General features: G+C 53.7%; 2 protein-coding genes across 2 annotated transcripts; both read left to right on the top strand.

The window, feature by feature from the left end:
* Positions 1-7,386: 7,386 nt before the first annotated feature.
* Positions 7,387-7,602, top strand: IUM83_13767 (uncharacterized protein; the record flags this gene model as incomplete). Its single annotated transcript, XM_067938465.1, has 1 exon — positions 7,387-7,602. One exon carries the CDS (start codon positions 7,387-7,389, stop codon positions 7,600-7,602), a length of 216 nt encoding a protein of 71 aa, XP_067790736.1.
* Positions 7,603-9,018: 1,416 nt separating this feature from the next.
* Positions 9,019-22,358, top strand: IUM83_13766 (uncharacterized protein; the record flags this gene model as incomplete). Its single annotated transcript, XM_067938464.1, has 2 exons — positions 9,019-9,298; positions 22,279-22,358. 2 exons carry the CDS (start codon positions 9,019-9,021, stop codon positions 22,356-22,358), a joined length of 360 nt encoding a protein of 119 aa, XP_067790788.1.
* Between the last annotated feature and the right edge of the window lie 633 nt (positions 22,359-22,991).

Here is a 22,991-nt window from a genome sequence, read left to right as displayed (position 1 = left end):
GAATGCGCCGCGCCGCATCTGCTGCAGGATTACAGGCTTCTATCACCCGGAAAAGCGTGTTTCCCAGCGCCATCTCCGCCGAGTTGACTGCAATTACTTGCTACTGCTGCTGCGTTGCTGACGGGTATGCAATGGATGTGAATGACGAGTGGTGAAGTTGGTGAATTCGATAGTGACGAGCAAGTGGAGTTTCGTGAATTCCTGGAACGACAGCCAAACGACAACCTCGTAATGCGTCATTACAATTGGTTGGCGGGATTTCTATCTGCTAGTTCCCTACGTTAGCCACTACGTGTAGTTGTAGCACACTTCTTTCGGCACTATATACATGGCAGGTAATAATCGTGCAGCTCTTTTAGCCGTCCTAGATCAAAGCAATAGAACTTCGAAACTGGGCAGTCATGACCTGGTTACTTCGACTGCGAGATTATTTCTGTATTTGTTTCAGTGGCGCCGGAGGAGGTGACCGTGGGTGCCACAAGTTAACCGAAGGGGGAAGTTTATTGGTTCGAAGTTTGTTCCATTTTAGACTGAAAGAGCGTCGAACAGTGGTGGTCTATTCACGGGCATCTTTGGTCCGATAACGCGCCGCTGAAACAAATTCTTAAAAAATACCGGGTAACACTAGATTCTGCCGCGATAAACGGTCCGACCACGAAGCTATACCTGTTAAACTCGGCGGACCCGCTTCGGAATATGGCGTACTTCTTCAGAGTTAGAAGCAATTTGGCGGCAGGGTCGGTGGATCATCTTGAAGCAGAGAAGTAAACCAAAGAGGAGCCACCCTACGCACTTTTTTCACTCACGCAAGCATTAAAGTTTAGGCATGACGTAAATTCGCGGCAGCTTGATGTTCTCACCAGTGTTTTTTTATTCACGGTACCGTGGTCGTTGAGAAAGTTTATTAGGGTTGTTAATGTCCGCAGAAGCAGCTCAGATTTTTCGATTCAGCAAGTCGGATTGTTTTTCGGGGCTGTGATTGGCCAGAAAACATCCGTTAACAGAACGAAAATCGTTCCAGTCAAGCGGCAGCAGCAGCTCACTTTTTTTTTCTAGCAGTCCAAAGGTCCAACAGGGCTGCAATGACCACGTGCAAGCTGACGGCATGCCGCCACGTGGACAAGACCACCGCAGAAGACTCGGCTCTCTCCTGCGATGCCAGCAGTTGCGAGCAGAGCATTCATAGGGTTTGTGTATCAATTTGTAATAGGTGGGCTGACACGGTGGACCTATCTGCAGCAGAAGGCGGCGTTGGACGACCGCGGGACGCTGGAGACGGTGACGACTGGCGACGCGGAGCAGACGTGTGATAAGGTTGGCCAAAATCCTTTGTTTCAACCCACCCGTGACTCCCTTCTACCCAAAATCAAGTGTCCTGTGACAAACGTGTGTGCGATTCGGCGCTGGCTCCAAAGTTGATGACGAACGTACTTTAGTTGGCTCGTGATCTCACTTTCGCTCTCCGATCTCATTTGGACTTTGGCGTGTTTAGCTTACGCAATGACGTTGCAGGAGTGGTTCAGTGGTATGGTGGCATTCTGGAAGCGTACGTGGTGTGTGGAGTCTGTGTGCAACATCCCGGATCCCAGAGTTCGTGGGTGGTCCCTGTGTTGGCAGAGGTGACGAAGGACGTGTACACTCGTGTTTCTGGAATCACAAACGAGGAATAATCGCTTGTGAGGAGCGCGCAGCATGCGCGTAGTGTCTGCTGACACCCTCGCCTCCCAGTATGGTGTGACGAACCCGGTAAGTGCTTCGCTGATCCCAGTGTTCGGCTACGGCTTTGGAGTCAGTCGCTGAGATGCCACGAACGTGTGCTCGGGTTATTGATAGCAGAACCATGAAGCTGAGATGTGTTGAGAGCGTAAGCATCGAGTTGAATGTCTGTGATCAACCTCGGATCCCAGTGTGACACGGTGACAGTTTGGGTATGACTCCTCGGATTTCAGCTCCCGCTGTAAGCTTCAGTACGGTTTCTTGGACCCCAGTGACGATTCTGGGATACCAGCGCTCGATGCGAGGTTGAGTATGGCTTGGCCGATTCCAGATCGGTATGGTCGATCCCAGTGTGGAGTGAAGGATCTGGGACCCCAGTTCTCGGCGCGGGCCTGTGTATGGTGTGATGGATCCCAAATTGGCATGGCTGATCCCAGTATCACGTGGTGATCCCGATATCGTGACTTGTATCCCAGCGTGGTCGCTCAGATCCCGAAGTATGGTGCGAGTCCGGGCATAGCGTGGCGGATCCTAGCTTGAAGTGGTTGATCCCAGTGCCAGGTGACCAATTCCAGTGTGGTTGCTCAGATGTCAGACCAATGTGCGGCCGTGCGGTGTCCCTTAGGTAGGCGTCCCGGATTTCAGTGTCGACGATGGATCCCGGTGTCGGTGATCCCAGTGTGCAACCCGTGTCCCGGTTTGTCTGGTGTGGACCACCCCAATCTTGCTGGATACTTGGGGTGGACGACGAGATTTGGTCGGGGACCGGCCGAGAATGATTGGCATAAGCAGCTGTGGGCGAAAGGTCAACTTGGATACAAACCAGGTCTGATGTGGGTACAACTCAACTTTGGCGTCGGAATTTGCTGACGGCACTCCGCACCCAACTCAGGTCCCAGATTATGGCCAATCCTGGGATGATGAGACGCTTGGCACGATTAGACGCCCAGGCTGCCCGGCTTTCAGCCAATCCCGAGATGGGTTGAAGAGCGGGATGATTAGACGCACCCAGCTTTTCAGCCAATCCTGGGATGATGAGACGCTCACATTGATTAGACGCGCAGTCAGTAACTTCACTGTGTGGCAATTTGACGCGGAGCGGCGCCCTGGCGCCGGTAGGTCTCCGTTTGCATGTGTTAATTATATAATCAGAGTTCGAGTTGCCCCCAAGAACGTGAGAGAGTGCCGCGGATTCGCAAAGGGCTCAAGTGGCACAAGGACCAAGCGCGCGCCGGTGTAAATACTTGCTCCAAATAAAGTCAAGTTCGCCAACTAAGTTGATTTCGGATTTCTTTTCGTTATTGGTTTGGTTGGTGTGCGCCCCGCTCATCGGTTGACTGGCTTCGGTTGGACTGCTGGTGATGCTTCATATTCGGGTCGAAGGTGATCGGCTCTGAGGTTTCAGGCACAGCGACGTATCGTGATAGTGGTTTGCGAGCGTTGCTGGGAAATCCGTGTGGGTTGGACCCCAGGATAGCGGTTCCTGGGTCCAAGTTTTAATTCGCCCAAGTCGGCGTGATGGGCGGTTGCCCCAAGACTGCAGACGCAGAACTCTGGGATCGGCAGACTCATTCCGAGTCAACTTTCTCTGGCTCCTTCGGATCAAGGAGCGAGCTTAGATCCGGTTGGCGGTTCTCATTCTGAACCGCCCGGAAGAAGTGGAACGACTGGAGCGACTCGAAGCCGGAGTCGCTAGGAAAGTGGAGGCTGTTAAGACCCGAGCCCAGGGTCTGAGAAGAAGTGGGCAAGAAGAGTTTGTGGAGAGTGACGTTTATACATTCAAGAAAAACCCGGGGGCATTTCGGGTTCGAGTGGACACGTGCAGACTGGGATCTACAGGGCCAGGGCCAAGCTTCGCTCAAGTGGATTTGGAGATTTCTGGTATCAAGCAGCAGTTAGTGTGGCCGACCCACGTCTGGGCCCACAGCGTAGCTCCTGTCAAGAACCACCCAAGGGATCACAACCGAGGGAACGCACACGCCCTCCCGACGCGGTCCGAGCGTCGAGTGATTCCGGGATCGCGCACTCTGGCTATGGAATCCCTAGGTTTTTAACCTGGGATTCTGGGATCTGAGTTTGCGATTTCTGGAAGGCGCATCACCACAGACATCCAACCCGAGCGACGGCAGTGTAGCGATGGGCTGCACGGGAGCGGTCCAAGAGGTTGAGGGGACGGCTCCTGAATGGCCCGAGAAGAGTGGCACGGAGGAAGGCACGAACGAGAGGCTAGCGGAGACTCGTGTCGAGTCGACGTTGAAGAACTGGGTCATCGGGCGTAGGACAGCGAGAGGAGACCGCTCACAATGGATTTTGCTGCCGAAGCCGCAGCAGAGAACGATTCGGACGCACGCGCACAACGAGCGGAGCAGCAGCTCTACAGACGAGAGAAGGGAGAGAGGCGGAAGAACGGCGAGGTGTTGACGGAAGCGTCGGTGGGACTGGCATCGTTGGCGACACCTGCGTGGAAACTGAAGACGAGGAGTGAGAGGAGTTAGTGTCGACTTTGGTTGCCATCAGCTTAGTGTTGAGTAGAGGGTTCGTAACGGAGCGATTTTTTATGGGCCAACCGCTGCGCAGGTCAAAATTGGATCAACACTTTTCTTTGGTCAACCACGGATCAACTTTGACCATATTTGATCCATAGCAAACCAAGTGATTGTATAACTTCGATACCTCTTATAATCTATAATTTGTAATATACAATATATATTATGTTTTTCAAGAACATGTATTAGTAGCACTTGTTTTGTCATGAAAATTTCAGTATGCCCATAGGGCGTGCGCCTAGATAGACATGTGTCTATCAGGTGGCGTGGATTCAAATCCCACACCTGTAGAGGAGCTCGATGCTTGGGGTAAGTGTCGTGTGGTAATCCTCCGTCAGATCTGAGACATAACCAAGGATTTGGGTCGTCCGGTACGCTATTCTTAGGAGGAGTGAGTCTCCTATATATCAGGCTGATTAAAGGATCACGAGTAATAGCCCACCGTGATAATTTGGTCATTAAGTCGTTTGGCGGATGGTAAATGGGATCACTCCCTGGCCACAAACGTTCTCGGTTGGCAAGAGCACTCTACTTTACCATTTTTTATTTCACAATACTACTATACACTGATCAAGTCACTTTTTAGTGCGGTACAAAACAGCTAGTCCTACGCTTTTTTGATGATGTATTTTTTGTGAACTGACTAAATCAGGAACAATGCAAGTCTACCAAAATAAAAGATATGTTTCTTATGCTAACTACTTAAAAAGTTCGGGTCCTAATATTCAGGTGACATGGACCAGGTTGAATCATTACCTGAGTCAGATTCATCAGAGTCAGAGTCATTGACTTCCAAATCAGTCAGAATCAATTTCAAACTCCGAGTCAGATTCAAACCCTGGTGCACGCTGTGAGTTGGCATGAGCTGGGGCATGGGCTCTACGGTTCGAAATGCCTCCCAGTAGACGAACATTCTCGCGACTTTGCTGCTCGATCACATTGATGAATTGGGTGATGTCGGGGTGAGCTCCAGAGAAAGATGAATTAAGGGTGCGGTTGTAGCATTCGAGTGGATGTTAGTCCGATTTACGATATCCTTGCTCACACTGCTAATGTTCCACCACTCTGAGACAAACTTGTGGATCCAGACTTTCTTGAAATATTTCCAAAACTTCTTCCAGTTGGCCCTGGAGTAACTGATTTTCCTGTCGCAGCAGTCGCGTTGAATCATCGACCGGACGTCATGGACGCCTCGAAGGGTGATATCCATACGTCGAATGAGTGTCAACCTGTCCATGCAACCTTCCCGCATAGCCAAATCAACTTCAGGTTCTGACATTTTCAACTTCAACATCTTTCGGCGGAGGGCTTGCTTGAAGTGAAACAAACATCCGACGATTCTTGATTCTGGAAATCGACTCTAAACGGCTTTAATCATGGCGAACTCAAAATCGCACACAACATGTGCAGGGACCATCTTTTTTCTTGACAAGATATAAATGTTGTGAAACAGCTGATCGTAGACTTGAGACGTTTTTCCAGTCGTGAGGATGTACCAAACTGGTAAATAGAGCTCCATTATAGAGTCGTAAAGCATCGTGATAACCAATTGTTGGAAGGGCACCGACACACACCGATATGTTGCGTCGACAAAAATTGAACTCTGGCGCTGCTTCATGCAATCCATAAGCTGCAGGTGAGTCCAGTCAATCAGTCGATGTTGTACTTTGTCTTCGTAATAAGTCACATGGAAGTCGAAGAACTTCAATCCAGCACTCGCTTTTACGTCACAAAGTGATTCCCGCTCCAACCGACCAAAAATCTCCCGGCCAAAGAGCTTCGCACGGGTCCGATATAGTCGACCCAAAACTTGCTTTTTGTCGCCCCACGCACTATTTCATTTTCAGTCACGTAAAATTGGTCGGGCACCATATGTCAGACTTCCATCAGAGTCGAAGTAACATCTCGGACACAGATTTTATCCGTAAGATCTCCTCCTTGCGATCGCTGATAGGTGGTGTCGGTCCAGTCGGGATTCGGCGAAAGCCAGGGACACAATCGTGCATGTGCTCGTCGGTCTGTGTGGTACCAAGGGGCCCCACAAAGAGCTTCGCCTTGCACCTGGTGCGTCGGTAGGCGCTGCAGCGATAGTGGTTGGTGTCCGTTCGGACGTTGAAATGGTACCGAGCGTAGGAATAGCCTCCAAAATGGGCAGTCCCCGTTTCCAATCCGGCAGCGGGGTGATCGGCTGAACTGCCGCGATTAGCTGAATGGGTATCTTCGGATGACGTCGGCGCTTCAACTTGGTTACAATCACTCTCTTCGACTTCCGAGCTTGATGATTGACCCCGCAGTATAACCGTTTCTGTGTCGCTGAACTCAGATCCTTTGGACAAGAGCCAGTTGGACATCGATTCATCGGAGGCATATCTTGCGTTCATGGGGCTTGGTGCTTAGGTGCGGTGCGGTTGTGGTGGTGGTGGTATTTTGAAATTGGTAGATTTCAAAATGACCGCTTAGGCGCTGTACGAATAACACCAAGATTTCTGACCACCCACGTTACGAAACGACTTAGCGAGCGACCAGACTACTGGCAATCGCGATGGAGCAATGACTATAGTGCGAACGAAATAACAATTCTCAGCAACCCTACAATAGTGGGGTAGATATTAAGTCACAACAACACACAAAAATCCAGCGATTTCACAACTGTCTAGTTATCCCACAACACTCTAACATATAGTTAATGGCCACGCAAACGCACGACGACATGAGAAACCGCAGGTCTTCCACTTTTATACAGCTAGTAGAATACCCTCTTCCTGGTGATAAAATTTGATCCAATTTTGACCATAACAAAAGGTTGCCCCCTTTTGACCACTTTAGATCCATAAAAAGAGTTGACCCAATTTTGACCTGCGCAGCGGTTGACCCATAAAAAAGGTTATCTTCGTAACACCTAATAAAAGTCGGTCGGCCGTGCACACGGACGATCGGGCGCGGCAGCCAGATATTGCCGTCGGCCAGCAGGTGTTCAGGACGTTCTGAAGTAGGAGACGGCTCGCAGCAGCAGCTGCACGACTTGCTCCACAACCGAGCATACCAATTGGCCTGTTTCATAGCGGTTATACAGGGGCCTACCTCTACATATTTGGGCGAAGCTACACGTGCAGTGGCGAGAGCCATGACGACGATGCCGCCGGCGAGAGTGAAGTTTGCGTTCAAGTCGGGCAAGTCCAAGCGGATCCTGAAGACGAAGACGGAGAACCGTGACGATGAGGGCGATGAGTCCAGCGTTGGCGAGACGGGCCCGCCCTCAAAAGAGCACCCGACGTCGCACGTGGAGATGAGCTGCAGAATCATCCCAGCGAAGAGCAAACGGCGCAGGAACCAGCGCTGATGGATCCATCGCCTGGTGAGGGGCTGCAGACAACGAATCCCCTCCGAACGACTAGTCAAGACCCACGAACGCGGATGCGACGGAGGAGACGACGGAGATAGACGCAATCGCGGTGGCGCTGTGCCAGCTCATGACGATGGTTGGGACCATGCAGCCGGTAGTGGTCACGACATGAGATGGTGAGCGAGTTGACGAGCGCGTGCCAGTGGCGGCTGCGACGAGCAGTGGCGGAGTCACCGAGACACGGGCGGTGCCGGAAAGCAGGACGGCTGAGCGCCAGTCACAGCCCCCGTTTCCAGCGACATGTACGAGGGCGACGGAGACAGCAACAACTGGATCGACGACGACTAGCGTGGACACCACGACCGCGACGAGCGCGACGACGACGGGTGTGTGTGTGTGTGTGCGACTGGGACGCAGTGACGGCTGGGATCCAACAGCTTACGTGCCGGCTCGAGGGCCTTCAAGCAGCGGCGGATCGAGTGGAGCAAGCCCCGACAACGTATTGGGCAGAGGTGACTGCTGCTCTGCAGCAGCTAACGATAATGGTGGCGCCGACGCAGCCTGCAGCGCAACGCTGGGCGTTGCAGCAGCGGCCGGTGCCTCCGGGAGGCGTGTAGCGGGAGCGTAACGAGGGCGCCCAAACTTCGATGCAGCCTAGACGACGAGGTACTGGCGACCGGGCCGGACGAAGACGAGTGACTGGAGATGGACCTCCGCCGCTGGACGGAAGTGATGGCAGTAGTAGTGAAGGCTCGAACGACGACTGGCGTCCTCATTGTGGGCGACGACGTGGGGCGAGCAGCAGCGACTCTGAGAGCAGCGACGACTCAGCGAGCAGCCACGGATTCGGCTCTGATAGCTCGGGCGACGAGGCCGTGGACGTCATGAACGGCGAGAACGTGAGCGTCACCGAGAGCAAGGACAGCGGCGATACTAACGACGGACACGCAGCAAAAGCGTGAAGGACCTAGAACAGCCGACGTTCACCTCCTCACCGAAGGTGTCTGTGTCGACGACGGGTCGGTCGTGTCGATCTGGCACTACAAGGCGCAGCGGAGTCCGGACGCGGTGAGAGGTCGGACAAATCGCTATACTTCATCTTGGGAACAAGTCGATGGATAACGCGGCCAACTGGTAGGTTGACATGAACCGTAGGTTGCCTGAACGGAAGAGAACGTGGACCAACTTGACGAATGCCCTGTTGCGGCGCTACGACGAGAAGCTAGATAGTCTGCAGCAGCGCGTCAGCATGCAGCGCACGATGCCTAGCGAGACCATTCCGACTTCGCAGCTGGCCTCCGAGACGTCGTGGGCAGGAACCCAGTCAGTGAGGGAGTATTGCTGGCGCAGTTCTATCGCTGCCTGGATAAGACAACGAAAAAGCTCGCCAAGCAGCACCCGAAGCCGAGGGCGATGGAGGAGGCGGTCGACAGGCCGACAGAGATCGACGACCCCATGGACAACGTGGCCCAGGGGATGATCAACATCTGCCAGGCGGGGGCGACGGCGCCGCGCCGATACGTGATCCAGATGAGTGGCACCATTGGAGACACGAACGTCATCCCGGGGATCAGCGGGACCGGCCTGCCCACGGAGATGATCGGTGGCGGTAGTGGAGACGCGACAGTGCGGCTAGAGGTCGAGCTGGTGGCCCTGTTCACGAACGTGTACAACGCGTACTCGGGCACGTGGTGTAATGGGGTTACACACACAAGTGACAACAGTCACTTGTGCATGACAAAAGTCACAAGTGACAACTGTCACTTGTGCATGACAAAAGTCACAAGTGACAACAGTCACTTGTGCATGACAATTGTCACTTATGGTTTTAAAAGATAAATATCTGTTAAAAGTTTTAGATACTTCCTCACCTTGGTGTAAGTCACACCAATGGATACATTGAAGTGGGCCACCACAATGAGTGGTCCACACATACCCAAAGATCCTATTGGTAGAAAGCAGCATCTTTCTACCAATTAGAGACATGCATATTGGCGGGGCTCTCACAGCCAGCCGCTGTCAACCCTTTCATAGATGATAAACAGTTTTAGCAGATTTAGGAGGAAGATCAATTTACAATCAATACAGTTCTAATTTTACCTTAAACTAGCTACTTGGTGTTTTCATTTGGATTATATTATACTTGTGTACTCAAGTATAATTTATTCTAATTAAAACTAATCTACAGCTTCCTCATACACGTAGCGCAACGTGTAAGCTTAAGTAGTGAACCTAAGTATGCCCACTACACCTGGTAGCACTTTGTAGTCCGTTGACCGACCGACTACTTGACGTTCGTACAGGGTGTACGAACGCAGAGCCGAGAACCCCATGAGCACGGAGGTGCCTATGGAGAGCTCCAATACGCCTGCAACGCATGTTGCACGCGCGCACTGCCCCCACCTGTCTGCCCCAGAGTGGGAAGCCCTCCAACGACTGTCAACAGTCACCGGAGAGGCGGCGATAGCTACGATGCTGCGTACGCTATCGCCGACGGAGCAACATGGTGTTGCTCTAGGATTCATCATGAAGGAGCAGCGTGATGCTGCTTCCTCAGTGACGGCGTCGTCAGGGACTACACCGCGTGCTCAATCATTGAAATTGAGCGTAAGCAATTACGTGGGAAGAGAGAGAGAGAGCCTCTCCTCCGGTGGTTTGTCGAGCTTGACACAGCCACAGCGGCTCGACGCATCGTCGACCCGCTGTCGAAGGTCGCATTCGCCATGTCCTGCCTTGGCGGACGCACAAGGAGTTGGGCGTATGGGCGCCGACTCTCCGATCCTACGTGCTTCAGCACGTACGAAGTGTTCAAAGAGGAGCTCAGACAAGCGTTGGAGCCCCTGCAAAACGAGTTCCGGTCGAGGGCGGAGTTCCTCGACCTACAGCAGGGTAAGCATGACGTCCGTGCTTATACGCAGCGTGCACGATACTTGGTCTCAAATATCGTGACTAATCCAATTGACGAGGCGATCAAGGTCATCACGTTCACGAAGGGACCGAGAGATGGCCCTGTGAAGACCTATCTCTTCCGAGAGTATCCGAGTACTCTCGAAGCTTCAATCATGCAAGAGGAGTTTAGCCTGCCGCAGGCTAAACTCCATGCAAACGTGCCGAGGCCGCAACCGCGCCCGGTAGTGAGGACGGGAGGTCCGAAACCGATGGACATCTCGAACGCAACGACCGATGGTTACCAGCAGCAGGGAGGCAATGTGCAATGCTTCCGTTGCGGAAGGATCGGTCACTTTGCACGGGAGTGCCCAACGCCCGTGCCCTCTGGAGGTGGCCGTCATGGCGATGCTAAGCATCGCCGCGGACCAACAAAAAAGCGAACATCCGGTGGGCGCGGGGCGGCCTGCTGGTAATGCAGTCATGCGTGCCGACATCGAGCACCCGACACTGAGGACTGCAGTCTCCAGTGATACTAGCTCTCGTTGAGATAACAGGCCGAACCTAGTCATCTTGGCGGAAACGTCGAAGAGAGCAAACGACTCGCTTCGAGCTTTGGTAGATTCGGGCGCGTCGAACACCTTTGTTCGACTACGAAGCTTACCGAGGCTTGACTTCGAGCAGATACAGGTACCTCGAAGTTTTCTGGAAATTTGATTGGCAACTGGTGCCATCGTGAAGACCGAGAAGCGCGTCGTGAGTGTGCACTTCTCATACAAAGAACGAGTGTTTGTCGAGCACTTCATCGTCCTGGACCTGGACGATAAGTAGTAATGGGCATACCGTGGTTTGCACGACATGATCCGGTAATAGACTGACGCTTGTGCGCTTCGGTCGCGGCAGTGGAACATAGAGCGATGGCCCTGTTACCGCAGCGCACGCACCAGCAGGTATGCGCGATTCGCCAGTCGAGACAGCGCTTAATGCTGTGTCCCGGAGTGCCCAAGGGGTGCGCGTGGATGCGCACAAGTTGGGATCCCCGTCGGCGGTGCTGCCGACGTCGGAAGACGAAGATGTGTCGGTTCCGGGAACCAACACTCGAGTTCAAGTGTGTAAGGGACAGTCCCTGACCCGAAGAAGTCAGGTCGTCGACGACGCGTTGGCTCCGGGAGCCGACACACCCTCGGTCATGAGGGGCTCCGCCAATGCATGGCGTCGAGGTGACAATGGCGTGTCAACTCCGGGAGTTGACGCTGCAAACAGTGCGGACGGTTGCAAACGTACCACACTGAAGCAATTTGCATGCTGTCGTGCAGCCGGGCTGCAGGACGAAGCGCCATGCGGTCAAGCCGGGCTTGATACCGCGCGCCCGCGGACAGGGTCCGCCGGCGAACAACTGTCCACGGCCCGGCCTGGGCCAGAAGAACAACTGTGCGGAGCCGGGTTCCGCACAACAAGAAGACGGCGCATGCGAAGAACGCTGCGCAAGTCTCGGTCCGGGACCGAGACGCCACAAGAACTGTCTGCCGGGCAGACTGAGGCGGTGACGCCGGACGTCGAGACGCTAAGCGTCTTGACGCGCACCGATACTGGGTTCCAGTATCGTGAAATAGAGCTCGCTAATCCCCCGACGAAAGCGTCGGAGTCGACTTCGCTTCCAGTCATGAGCTGGAAGCGCTTCACGCGCGACTTGCACGATGGACGCATCGAGCAGGTCTGCGTTCTTTCGGACAGAGAAAGAACGAAAAGCGAGAGAGAAGACCTGAGGCAGCTCTTCATGAGAAGTACCACTGAGTGAAGACACGCTCAGGGCGAAGACGAAGCGAGAGCGCTTCGAGGAACAAGGCTGGGACTCGCTGAAGTCGAGTCCCTATTACGAATTGCTGAGGGAGTACAAAGACGTACTCCCGGAAGAGATTCCTGCAGAGCTTCCGCAGGACAAAGACATATAGCACGAGATTGATCTCATGCCGAGCACGAAGTACTGTGTCACTCGGCAGTGGCCACTACCGCGAGAACAAGTAAAAGCGATCGATGACTTATTTGAAAGTCGTCGCAAAGCAGGACAAGTACGGGAATCAAAGTCCCCGCACAGCGCTCCGACGTTCTGTGCTAAGACGCCACAGGACGGGTGGCGCATCGTTCATGCGTACAACAAGCTGAACGATGCGACGGTACCTGCTCAGACGTCGATACCACAAAAAGATGTCATCATCGATTCGATGGCCGGGAGAACCGTTTACAGTGCTCTCGACTTGCGAGACGGGTTCTATCAGATCCTAATGCGTGAGAGCGACACCCCTCTCACGGCGGTGAGCACGCCAAGCGGCATGCTCTGGGAGTGGCTAGTGATGCCACAGGGGCTCAAGAACGCCCCTGCGACCTTCAACAGGTGCGTGACGCATTTGTTGCGCTCGGTGCGCGACTTCGCACCGAGCTACTTCGATGATGTGTTCATCCACAGCCGGGCTGTGGACGGGAAGACCGACGTAGAATGCATAGGGTGCATCTCCGGAAGCTACTTGAGCTTATGCGAAAGCATAAGCTCTACGCGAACCTGAAGAAGTGTATCTTCGGGGCGAGCGAGATACCCGTCCTCGGGTGTCTCGTAGGGAAAAATGGTGTTCGCCCTGACCCAGAAAAGGTCAGAGTGATTAATGAACGGCCAACGCCTTCAAGTGTCAAGGAACTGAGGCAGTTCCTTGGATTGGCCACGTACTTGTGCAAGTACGTGGAGGATTATGCGGGCGAGATCCGTCCGCTGTCACAACTTCTTCAGAAAGAAGCTGTGTGGAATTGGACAGCCGATTGCCAAAAGGCATTCGATGCAGTCAAGCGGGGCTTAACTGAGGCGCCGATCTTGGCAGTGTCTGACCAAGATCGCCCATTTCACGTAGTGTGCGACGCATCCGATTTCGCGATCGGATGTGCGTTGATGCAGCACGATCACGAGGGCCGTGATCGTGTCGTCTATTACCAGTCGCGTCAGCTGAAGCCAGCTGAGCGTAAGTATCCGGTACATGACAAGGAACGCCTTGTCATGAAATACGCACTCGCAAAGTTCCGAGTGTATTTGCTTGGAAGTAGACCGTTTGTAGTCTACACCGACCATGCATCACTGCGACCCGCAGTAAAATCGCCACACATATCACAAAGAATGGCGAGATGGCTCTCATTCTTTGCGGAGTATAACTTCCGGGTCGAATACAAACCCGGAAGATTGAATGTAGTGGCCGACGCGTTATCACGTCAGCCCGACTATGCAGAAGCTGCTGACGTCAATGTCATAGATGCCATGCGATCGAGCAAACCCACATCGTCTCTGTTGGACGACGTGAAGGCCGCGTACGCGCACGACGCGGACGCGAACCTCTTGCTGGCCTATGGCACAGCACCTTCTGACAAGGTTCGTCAGCAGCTGCCCAAGCATCTTCGTGCGCGTGCACATCGCTATCGGGTGCACGATGGACTGCTTCTTTGCAATGCAGTCGACGACAACGCGGATCGTATTGTCGTGCCGAATGACCATGACCTGCGACTCAGGATCATGTATGAATATCACGATTCCCCGACTGCGGGACATCTCGGACGTGAAAAGCCATACGTCCTTCTCACGCGCGACTTCTACTGGACCCACCAGTACAAGTGGGTGCACAAGTACGTCCGTGCTTGCGAGGTGTGTCAACGCGTAAAGCCTGCGCCGTTTGCGCAGGCTCCTTTGCAATCACTACCGACTCCGTCGGAGTGCTGGAAGTCCATGTCTATGGATTTCATCTTTAGGCTTCCCCCGGATAGTGGAGGGAATACAGGTGATGTGGTCTTCGTCGACCGCTTCAGCAAGATGTACCATCTTGCTGCGGTGCCGGCAGAAGTGACCGCGAAGCAGACGGCCCGTCTGTTCGTCGACATGGTGTTCAAACACCATGGCATGCCGTCCGACATTGTGTCTGACAGAGACCCGCGCTTCACAGCACACCTGTGGCAAGAAGGGTTTACACTTCTTGGGAGCCAACTTTCAATGTCCATTGCGGATCATCCGCAGACGGACGGCCAAACCGAGCGCGTGAATCGCGTGCTCGTCGACATTTTGAAGAGCTACGCTCACTCGTTCCAAAACTGGAGCGAGTGTTTATCGATGGCAGAGTTTGGCATCAATAACTCGGTGCATGCCTCGACCGGGCATACACCGTTTTACGTGAATACCATGCGGCATCCCCGTCTACCGAGTTTACTCGGAGTGATGGCACCCACTTTAAGTGGGGGAGGATCTACGACTGCAATACAGCAGCCGCATCAAACCGCTGACACTTGCACAGTGTCAGCTGCAACGACCAACAATACGCATGAGTCTGCGCAGGGCGCAGACACCGCGAAGAACCACGCAGAGACCGGGCCTCTAGCGGAGAGCGAGCTGAAATACTTCAGCTCGGATGTGATAGACTTCATCCATCGCAAACAACCCGTAATTCGGTTTGTCCAGGACGTGATTGCAGCTTCTGTGGATAGACAGAAGCTGAGTGCTGATAATGTTGGTAGGGGCAACCCAAATGAATTCAAAGTGTTCTGTTATCTACCAAAACCTGCTTAAACATGCAGTTTCGGATTTCGGAGCAAGTAAGCTTGCTCCGCGCTTCATCGGGCCGTTCACTGTGTTGGCACGGCACGGCAACGCTTGCACGCTAGACATACCGTCTAGCATGCGCCTCCATCCGACCTTTTACGTCGGACGGCTGAAGCCATACCTGCAGCACGAACCATCTAGCTCGGCTGACTCGAAGCCTCGGCAGGAGCCGAGGCAGAAGCGGAAGCCCTGGCCCTGGCGACGAGCAGCCTCTCCTCCAGCGCGCGGACGCGCTGGAGCAACTTCTTCATCCGGGTCCCCAACTCGACCTGGATATTCGAGGCGGTCTGCGAGACCGCCGCGACTTGGGCCTTCTGGTTCGCCAGCTCCTGTTTCAGGGCAGCGAACTCAGCGCCCTGCAGACGCTCCACGGCGGTCACCCGGTCGTGGAGAGACGCGTTCTGATCAGCCCGGGGCTGATCATACCCGGGGCGTGTTCCCACCCCCGCCACCGCCGATCCGTGACGCCCGCGGCTCAACCCGCTGGATTGTTGAGCGGATTGTTGACCATAGTATCCCGAAAACGAACACTCAAGGGGCTCGTTTTCGTATTCGTTGGAGAGGATTTCCTCCCCATCAAGATACATGGGAGCCGCGGAACGTCTTGCTGGTGGACGTTCCACGCTTCGAGTACGTCTCGAAGCGATTACGCGCTTGCTTAATCAGATCACGGTAAGCATTCGGCTTCTTGTTGAAGTTCTCAAGAAAAGCATTCCAACCTTGACAAAGTGCCTGTCACTCGGGCACTTTGCTGCGAGAAGATATCTTCCTGCTTTGAACCCATCGCAGCTCATGCAAGCGTCCGATGTAATAATCGCGCCTTTGATGACTCTCCGCATCAAAGTGCAGCTCGGCAGCCGCGGCGTCATCCTTGATGGCGCTGCATACGTATAGCGGCACCTCATTCGGAGGTACCGAGTTCCCAAACCGGTCCGCGATCTCGGACGCGGACGGCATCCATGGATCGCGCACTGCAGGTGCAGCGCGCGGAGAGCCCTGAGCTTTAAAATCACCCGCTGCAACTGCAGCGCGCGGAGAACTGATAGCCCCAGCGGAAGCGAGTGGGGTATCACTCTCAGTTCGTGAACGCTTCGAACTCGAAGCGTCCAATTCGTCCCCTTCACGCGGGCGAATGTTCTTAGCGTAGGGGTCGAGTGATTCGCTCGACACTGAGTCTCTGCGCTTTGAGGACGAGTCCTCCTCGCCCTCCATATCATCATCGTCGTCGTCGAAGTCGAGGACGTCGCCATACTTCGCCTTCTGGCGTTCGAAGTAGTCGTCGATGGAGAGATGACTCTCCACCGCCTTCGGGTTCTTCTTCTCTTGGGGCGCGCTCATCGTTGAATGAGCGCGGGGTTCTTCTCCAAACGCGGAGAATTGACGAATGACCAGTTCAGAGATTGACGTGCGGGGACCCCGCGCGTCTAACCTTAAGGGGGTGATGGTGTAACGGGGTGACACGCACAAGTGGCTACAAGCCACTTGCGATTTTAACAGATACAATATTTGTTAAAATTTTTAGATACTTCCTCACCTTGGTGTAAGTCACACTAATGGATACATTGAAGTGGGCCACCACAATGAGCGGTCCACACATACCCAAAGATCCTATTGGTAGAAAGCAGCACCTTTCTACCAATCAGAGACATGCATATTAGCGGGGCTCTGACAGCCAGCCGCTGTCAACCCCTTTCATAGATGATAAACAGTTTTTAGCAGATTTTAGAGGAAGATCAATTTACAATCAATACAGTTCTCATTTTACCTAAACAAAGTCACTTGGAGTCTTTATTCGATTTATATTATACTTGTGCACTCAGGCATACTTAACTCAAGTTGTTAATAAGTACTTACGCTTCCTCATACACGTAGAGCAACGTGTAAGCAACAGTAGTGAGTCAAGTTAGACCCACTACACGATTGGTAATAGACGACACGATCACGGCCCTCGTGATCGTGCTGCATCAACGCACATCCGATCGCGAAATCGGATGCGTCGCACACTACGTGAAATGGGCGATCTTGGTCAGACACTGCCAAGATCGGCGCCTCAGTTAAGCCCCGCTTGACTGCATCGAATGCCTTTTGGCAATCGGCTGTCCAATTCCACACAGCTTCTTTCTGAAGAAGTTGTGACAGCGGACGGATCTCGCCCGCATAATCCTCCACGTATTTGCACAAGTACGTGGCCAATCCAAGGAACTGCCTCAGTTCCTTGACACTTGAAGGCGTTGGCCGTTCATTAATCACTCTGACCTTTTCTGGGTCAGGGCGAACACCATTTTTCCCTACGAGACACCCGAGGACGGGTATCTCGCTCGCCCCGAAGATACACTTCTTCAGGTTCGCGTAGAGCTTATGCTTTCGCATAAGCTCAAGTAGCTTCCGGAGATGCACCCTATGCATTCTACGTCGGTCTTCCCGTCCACAGCCCGGCTGTGGATGAACACATCATCGAAGTAGCTCGGTGCGAAGTCGCGCACCGAGCGCAACAAATGCGTCACGCACCTGTTGAAGGTCGCAGGGGCGTTCTTGAGCCCCTGTGGCATCACTAGCCACTCCCAGAGCATGCCGCTTGGCGTGCTCACCGCCGTGAGAGGGGTGTCGCTCTCACGCATTAGGATCTGATAGAACCCGTCTCGCAAGTCGAGAGCACTGTAAACGGTTCTCCCGGCCATCGAATCGATGATGACATCTTTTTGTGGTATCGACGTCTGAGCAGGTACCGTCGCATCGTTCAGCTTGTTGTACGCATGAACGATGCGCCACCCGTCCTGTGGCGTCTTAGCACAGAACGTCGGAGCGCTGTGCGGGGACTTTGATTCCCGTACTTGTCCTGCTTTGCGACGACTTTCAAATAAGTCATCGATCGCTTTTACTTGTTCTCGCGGTAGTGGCCACTGCCGAGTGACACAGTACTTCGTGCTCGGCATGAGATCAATCTCGTGCTATATGTCTTTGTCCTGCGGAAGCTCTGCAGGAATCTCTTCCGGGAGTACGTCTTTGTACTCCCTCAGCAATTCGTAATAGGGACTCGACTTCAGCGAGTCCCAGCCTTGTTCCTCGAAGCGCTCTCGCTTCGTCTTCGCCCTGAGCGTGTCTTCACTCAGTGGTACTTCTCATGAAGAGCTGCCTCAGGTCTTCTCTCTCGCTTTTCGTTCTTTCTCTGTCCGAAAGAACGCAGACCTGCTCGATGCGTCCATCGTGCAAGTCGCGCGTGAAGCGCTTCCAGCTCATGACTGGAAGCGAAGTCGACTCCGACGCTTTCGTCGGGGGATTAGCGAGCTCTATTTCACGATACTGGAACCCAGTATCGGTGCGCGTCAAGACGCTTAGCGTCTCGACGTCCGGCGTCACCGCCTCAGTCTGCCCGGCAGACAGTTCTTGTGGCGTCTCGGTCCCGGACCGAGACTTGCGCAGCGTTCTTCGCATGCGCCGTCTTCTTGTTGTGCGGAACCCGGCTCCGCACAGTTGTTCTTCTGGCCCAGGCCGGGCCGTGGACAGTTGTTCGCCGGCGGACCCTGTCCGCGGGCGCGCGGTATCAAGCCCGGCTTGACCGCATGGCGCTTCGTCCTGCAGCCCGGCTGCACGACAGCATGCAAATTGCTTCAGTGTGGTACGTTTGCAACCGTCCGCACTGTTTGCAGCGTCAACTCCCGGAGTTGACACGCCATTGTCACCTCGACGCCATGCATTGGCGGAGCCCCTCATGACCGAGGGTGCGTCGGCTCCCGGAGCCAACGCGTCGTCGACGACCTGACTTCTTCGGGTCAGGGACTGTCCCTTACACACTTGAACTCGAGTGTTGGTTCCCGGAACCGACACATCTTCGTCTTCCGACGTCGGCAGCACCACCAACGGGGATCCCAACTTGTGCGCATCCACGCGCACCCCTTGAGCACTCCGGGACACAGCATTAAGCGCTGTCTCGACTGGCGAATCGCGCATACCTGCTGGTGCGTGCGCTGCGGTAACAGGGCCATCGCTCTATGTTCCACTGCCGCGACCGAAGTGCACAAGCGTCAGTCTATTACCGGATCATGTCGTGCAAACCACGGTATGCCCATTACTACTTATCGTCCAGGTCCAGGACGATGAAGTGCTCGACAAACACTCGTTCTTTGTACGAGAAGTGCACACTCACGACGCGCTTCTCGGTCTTCACGATGGCACCAGTTGCCAATCAAATTTCCAGAAAACTTCGAGGTACCTGTATCTGCTCGAAGTCAAGCCTCGGTAAGCTTCGTAGTCGAACAAAGGTGTTCGACGCGCCCGAATCTACCAAAGCTCGAAGCGAGTCGTTTGCTCTCTTCGACGTTTCCGCCAAGATGACTAGGTTCGGCCTGTTATCTCAACGAGAGCTAGTATCACTGGAGACTGCAGTCCTCAGTGTCGGGTGCTCGATGTCGGCACGCATGACTGCATTACCAGCAGGCCGCCCCGCGCCCACCGGATGTTCGCTTTTTTGTTGGTCCGCGGCGATGCTTAGCATCGCCATGACGGCCACCTCCAGAGGGCACGGGCGTTGGGCACTCCCGTGCAAAGTGACCGATCCTTCCGCAACGGAAGCATTGCACATTGCCTCCCTGCTGCTGGTAACCATCGGTCGTTGCGTTCGAGATGTCCATCGGTTTCGGACCTCCCGTCCTCACTACCGGGCGCGGTTGCGGCCTCGGCACGTTTGCATGGAGTTTAGCCTGCGGCAGGCTAAACTCCTCTTGCATGATTGAAGCTTCGAGAGTACTCGGATACTCTCGGAAGAGATAGGTCTTCACAGGGCCATCTCTCGGTCCCTTCGTGAACGTGACGACCTTGATCGCCTCGTCAATTGGATTAGTCACGATATTTGAGACCAAGTATCGTGCACGCTGCGTATAAGCACGGACGTCATGCTTACCCTGCTGTAGGTCGAGGAACTCCGCCCTCGACCGGAACTCGTTTTGCAGGGGCTCCAACGCTTGTCTGAGCTCCTCTTTGAACACTTCGTACGTGCTGAAGCACGTAGGATCGGAGAGTCGGCGCCCATACGCCCAACTCCTTGTGCGTCCGCCAAGGCAGGACATGGCGAATGCGACCTTCGACAGCGGGTCGACGATGCGTCGAGCCGCTGTGGCTGTGTCAAGCTCGACAAACCACCGGAGGAGAGGCTCTCTCTCTCTCTTCCCACGTAATTGCTTACGCTCAATTTCAATGATTGAGCACGCGGTGTAGTCCCTGACGACGCCGTCACTGAGGAAGCAGCATCACGCTGCTCCTTCATGATGAATCCTAGAGCAACACCATGTTGCTCCGTCGGCGATAGCGTACGCAGCATCGTAGCTATCGCCACCTCTCCGGTGACTGTTGACAGTCGTTGGAGGGCTTCCCACTCTGGGGCAGACAGGTGGGGGCAGTGCGCGCGTGCAACATGCGTTGCAGGCGTATTGGAGCTCTCCATAGGCACCTCCGTGCTCATGGGGTTCTCGGCTCTGCGTTCGTACACCCTGTACGAACGTCAAGTAGTCGGTCGGTCAACGGACTACAAAGTGCTACCAGGTGTAGTGGGCATACTTAGGTTCACTACTTAAGCTTACACGTTGCGCTACGTGTATGAGGAAGTTGTAGATTAGTTTTAATTAGAATAAATTATACTTGAGTACACAAGTATAAAATAATCCAAATGAAAACACCAAGTAGCTAGTTTAAGGTAAAATGAGAACTGTATTGATTGTAAATTGATCTTCCTCCTAAATCTGCTAAAACTGTTTATCATCTATGAAAGGGTTGACAGCGGCTGGCTGTGAGAGCCCCGCCAATATGCACGTCTCTAATTGGTAGAAAGATGCTGCTTTCTACCAATAGGATCTTTGGGTAGGTGTGGACCACTCATTGTGGTGGCCCACTTCAATGTATCCATTGGTTTGACTTACACCAAGGTGAGGATGTGCTGTATTTACCATAATAATGCCCCATCCCTTTAATAGTACCCCACCACTGATTCAAATTATCAGAATTATCAGACATCGTAAGCAAAAAGTCAGCTTTGGCGCTTAAAGCAAGGTCTGGCCGGTTTGGTGCAATCTCTCTCATTGTCAAATGTGAGTCGTGACAATGGAGCGCAAGTTCACCACGGAAAAGGAGTTGCAGACTACGCGTGCTTCAAACCTCCAAGGAAACATTGACGAGTGGAAAATGAGCGGCAATTTTCAGTTTGCTGACTGAACATCGCGCGGCTGCATCTACCTACCAACGACGGTGTAGTTGTGGAAGCTGAAAACAGCAGCGAGTCTGAAGATGGCGACGCGTTCATCGACATCATTGGAGAGACTGATCTCTAAGCAAGGACATGCAGCTTTTAGGACTCTTCCTAAATCAACATGGCTCTCACTTGACTTCTGTAGTGCCCCCATCCCTTTAATTGTACCCCACCCTAGCAGGGGGTACTAACGGAGTGCTCCATGGGGCACTATTATAGTAAATACAGCATCTAAACTTTCAATAGATATTTTGTGTACCCCCCCTCGTTACAGACGAGGTGTTGACGGAAGCGTCAGTGGGACTGGCATCGCTGGCGACACCTGCGTCCAAACGGAGGACGAGGAGTGAGAGGAGTTAGTGTCGACTTTGGTTGACATTAGCTCAGTGTTGCACAGAGGTTTCGTGACACCTAATAAAATTCGGTCGGTCGTGCAAACGGACGATCAGGGGTGGGAACCAGATATTGGCGTCGGCCAGCAGGTATCCAGGACGTTCCCGAAGTAGGAGACAGCGCGCAGCAGCAGCTACACGACTTGCTCCAAAGTGAGCAAGACATTGGCCTGTTTCAAATTATACGTGTCATTTGACGCCGAGGCCTCGTTTGATCGGGTTGTGTGCAGCAAGCGTTGCTACAACGCGATTCTAAAGTCGGAACACAAGGTCTCAGCGCAAGTAGTCCAAAGAGTCCCTTGGCACAATGACTAAAGCTGTGCGCAGCTCTCGAAGCGCCTCCTGGCGCGCTGTCGGGCATGGCATCTGAAATCTTGATCTGTGGTGGTCAAACTCTCTGCTCGCGACTGGTCAATAAACATGTTGATCAAAACCAAGTTTTAGTTGCTGCTGCGGGCATTGGCAACCCCTATTATTTCCCTGATTGCCCTCGAGTCTTTTGATTATATTGTAACAAGCCTTGTATCTTGCCCGGCTAGTTGGGCAGATCGCACTGCTCCGCTGCGTCCGTTCGACCGCAGGACTGGAAGTCAACTCCGCACTGGCCGGCAGCAGCTAACCGAGCTACTGCGCCGGATCGCTCGTATACACGAACGGATCCAATTTATTAAAGAGGCTAGATTACTCAATAGTCCTCAGGTAGTTCGTAGTCACTAGCCCACGGCTAACAACCAGAACCGACCTCAATCAATACAAAGAGATTTCACCCACCTCACGTGAGCTGCTACCTCCACACTCGTTCGTTCGTTCGTTCGTTCGTTCAATCACAGCCACACTAGCAATCACGCAGCTTCACCGTCCCCAGATCCCACGTCAAGTATGTACACGGCTAATGACGGACTTTGTGTCCACCACCCGCTGGCACCGCACGCCGCCTGAAACCCAGCTAACCACTCAACTGCTCGTCCAGCTGCAGCCACGGACAGCAGAGCACCAACTCTACCGTCCCTCGTTCGCCAAATGGACTGCAGAGCACCCGTCGGCACTCTACCGTCCCTCGTTCGTCCAATGACTGCACAGTACCTGTCGGCACTCCACCGTCCCTCGTTCTCGTTCAATGAGAGCTGTCGCCCTCGTTCGTCGTCCAGCAGCTCGTCACCAAGCCGCCAATGTCGCATGTGCCCACTTGTCTCGGAGCCCGCGAATTCCCGTCTGTCCGCGTGTCTCCGTGCGAGCAGATTCTCAACTGGGT

Source organism: Phytophthora cinnamomi (genome assembly GCF_018691715.1).
Source record: "Phytophthora cinnamomi strain GKB4 chromosome Unknown Contig44, whole genome shotgun sequence".
In the NCBI taxonomy this organism is placed as follows: Eukaryota; Oomycota; class Peronosporomycetes; order Peronosporales; family Peronosporaceae; genus Phytophthora; species Phytophthora cinnamomi.
The sequence above is the reverse complement of the archived record's forward strand: the minus strand, read 5'-3'. Positions and strand labels throughout refer to the sequence as shown.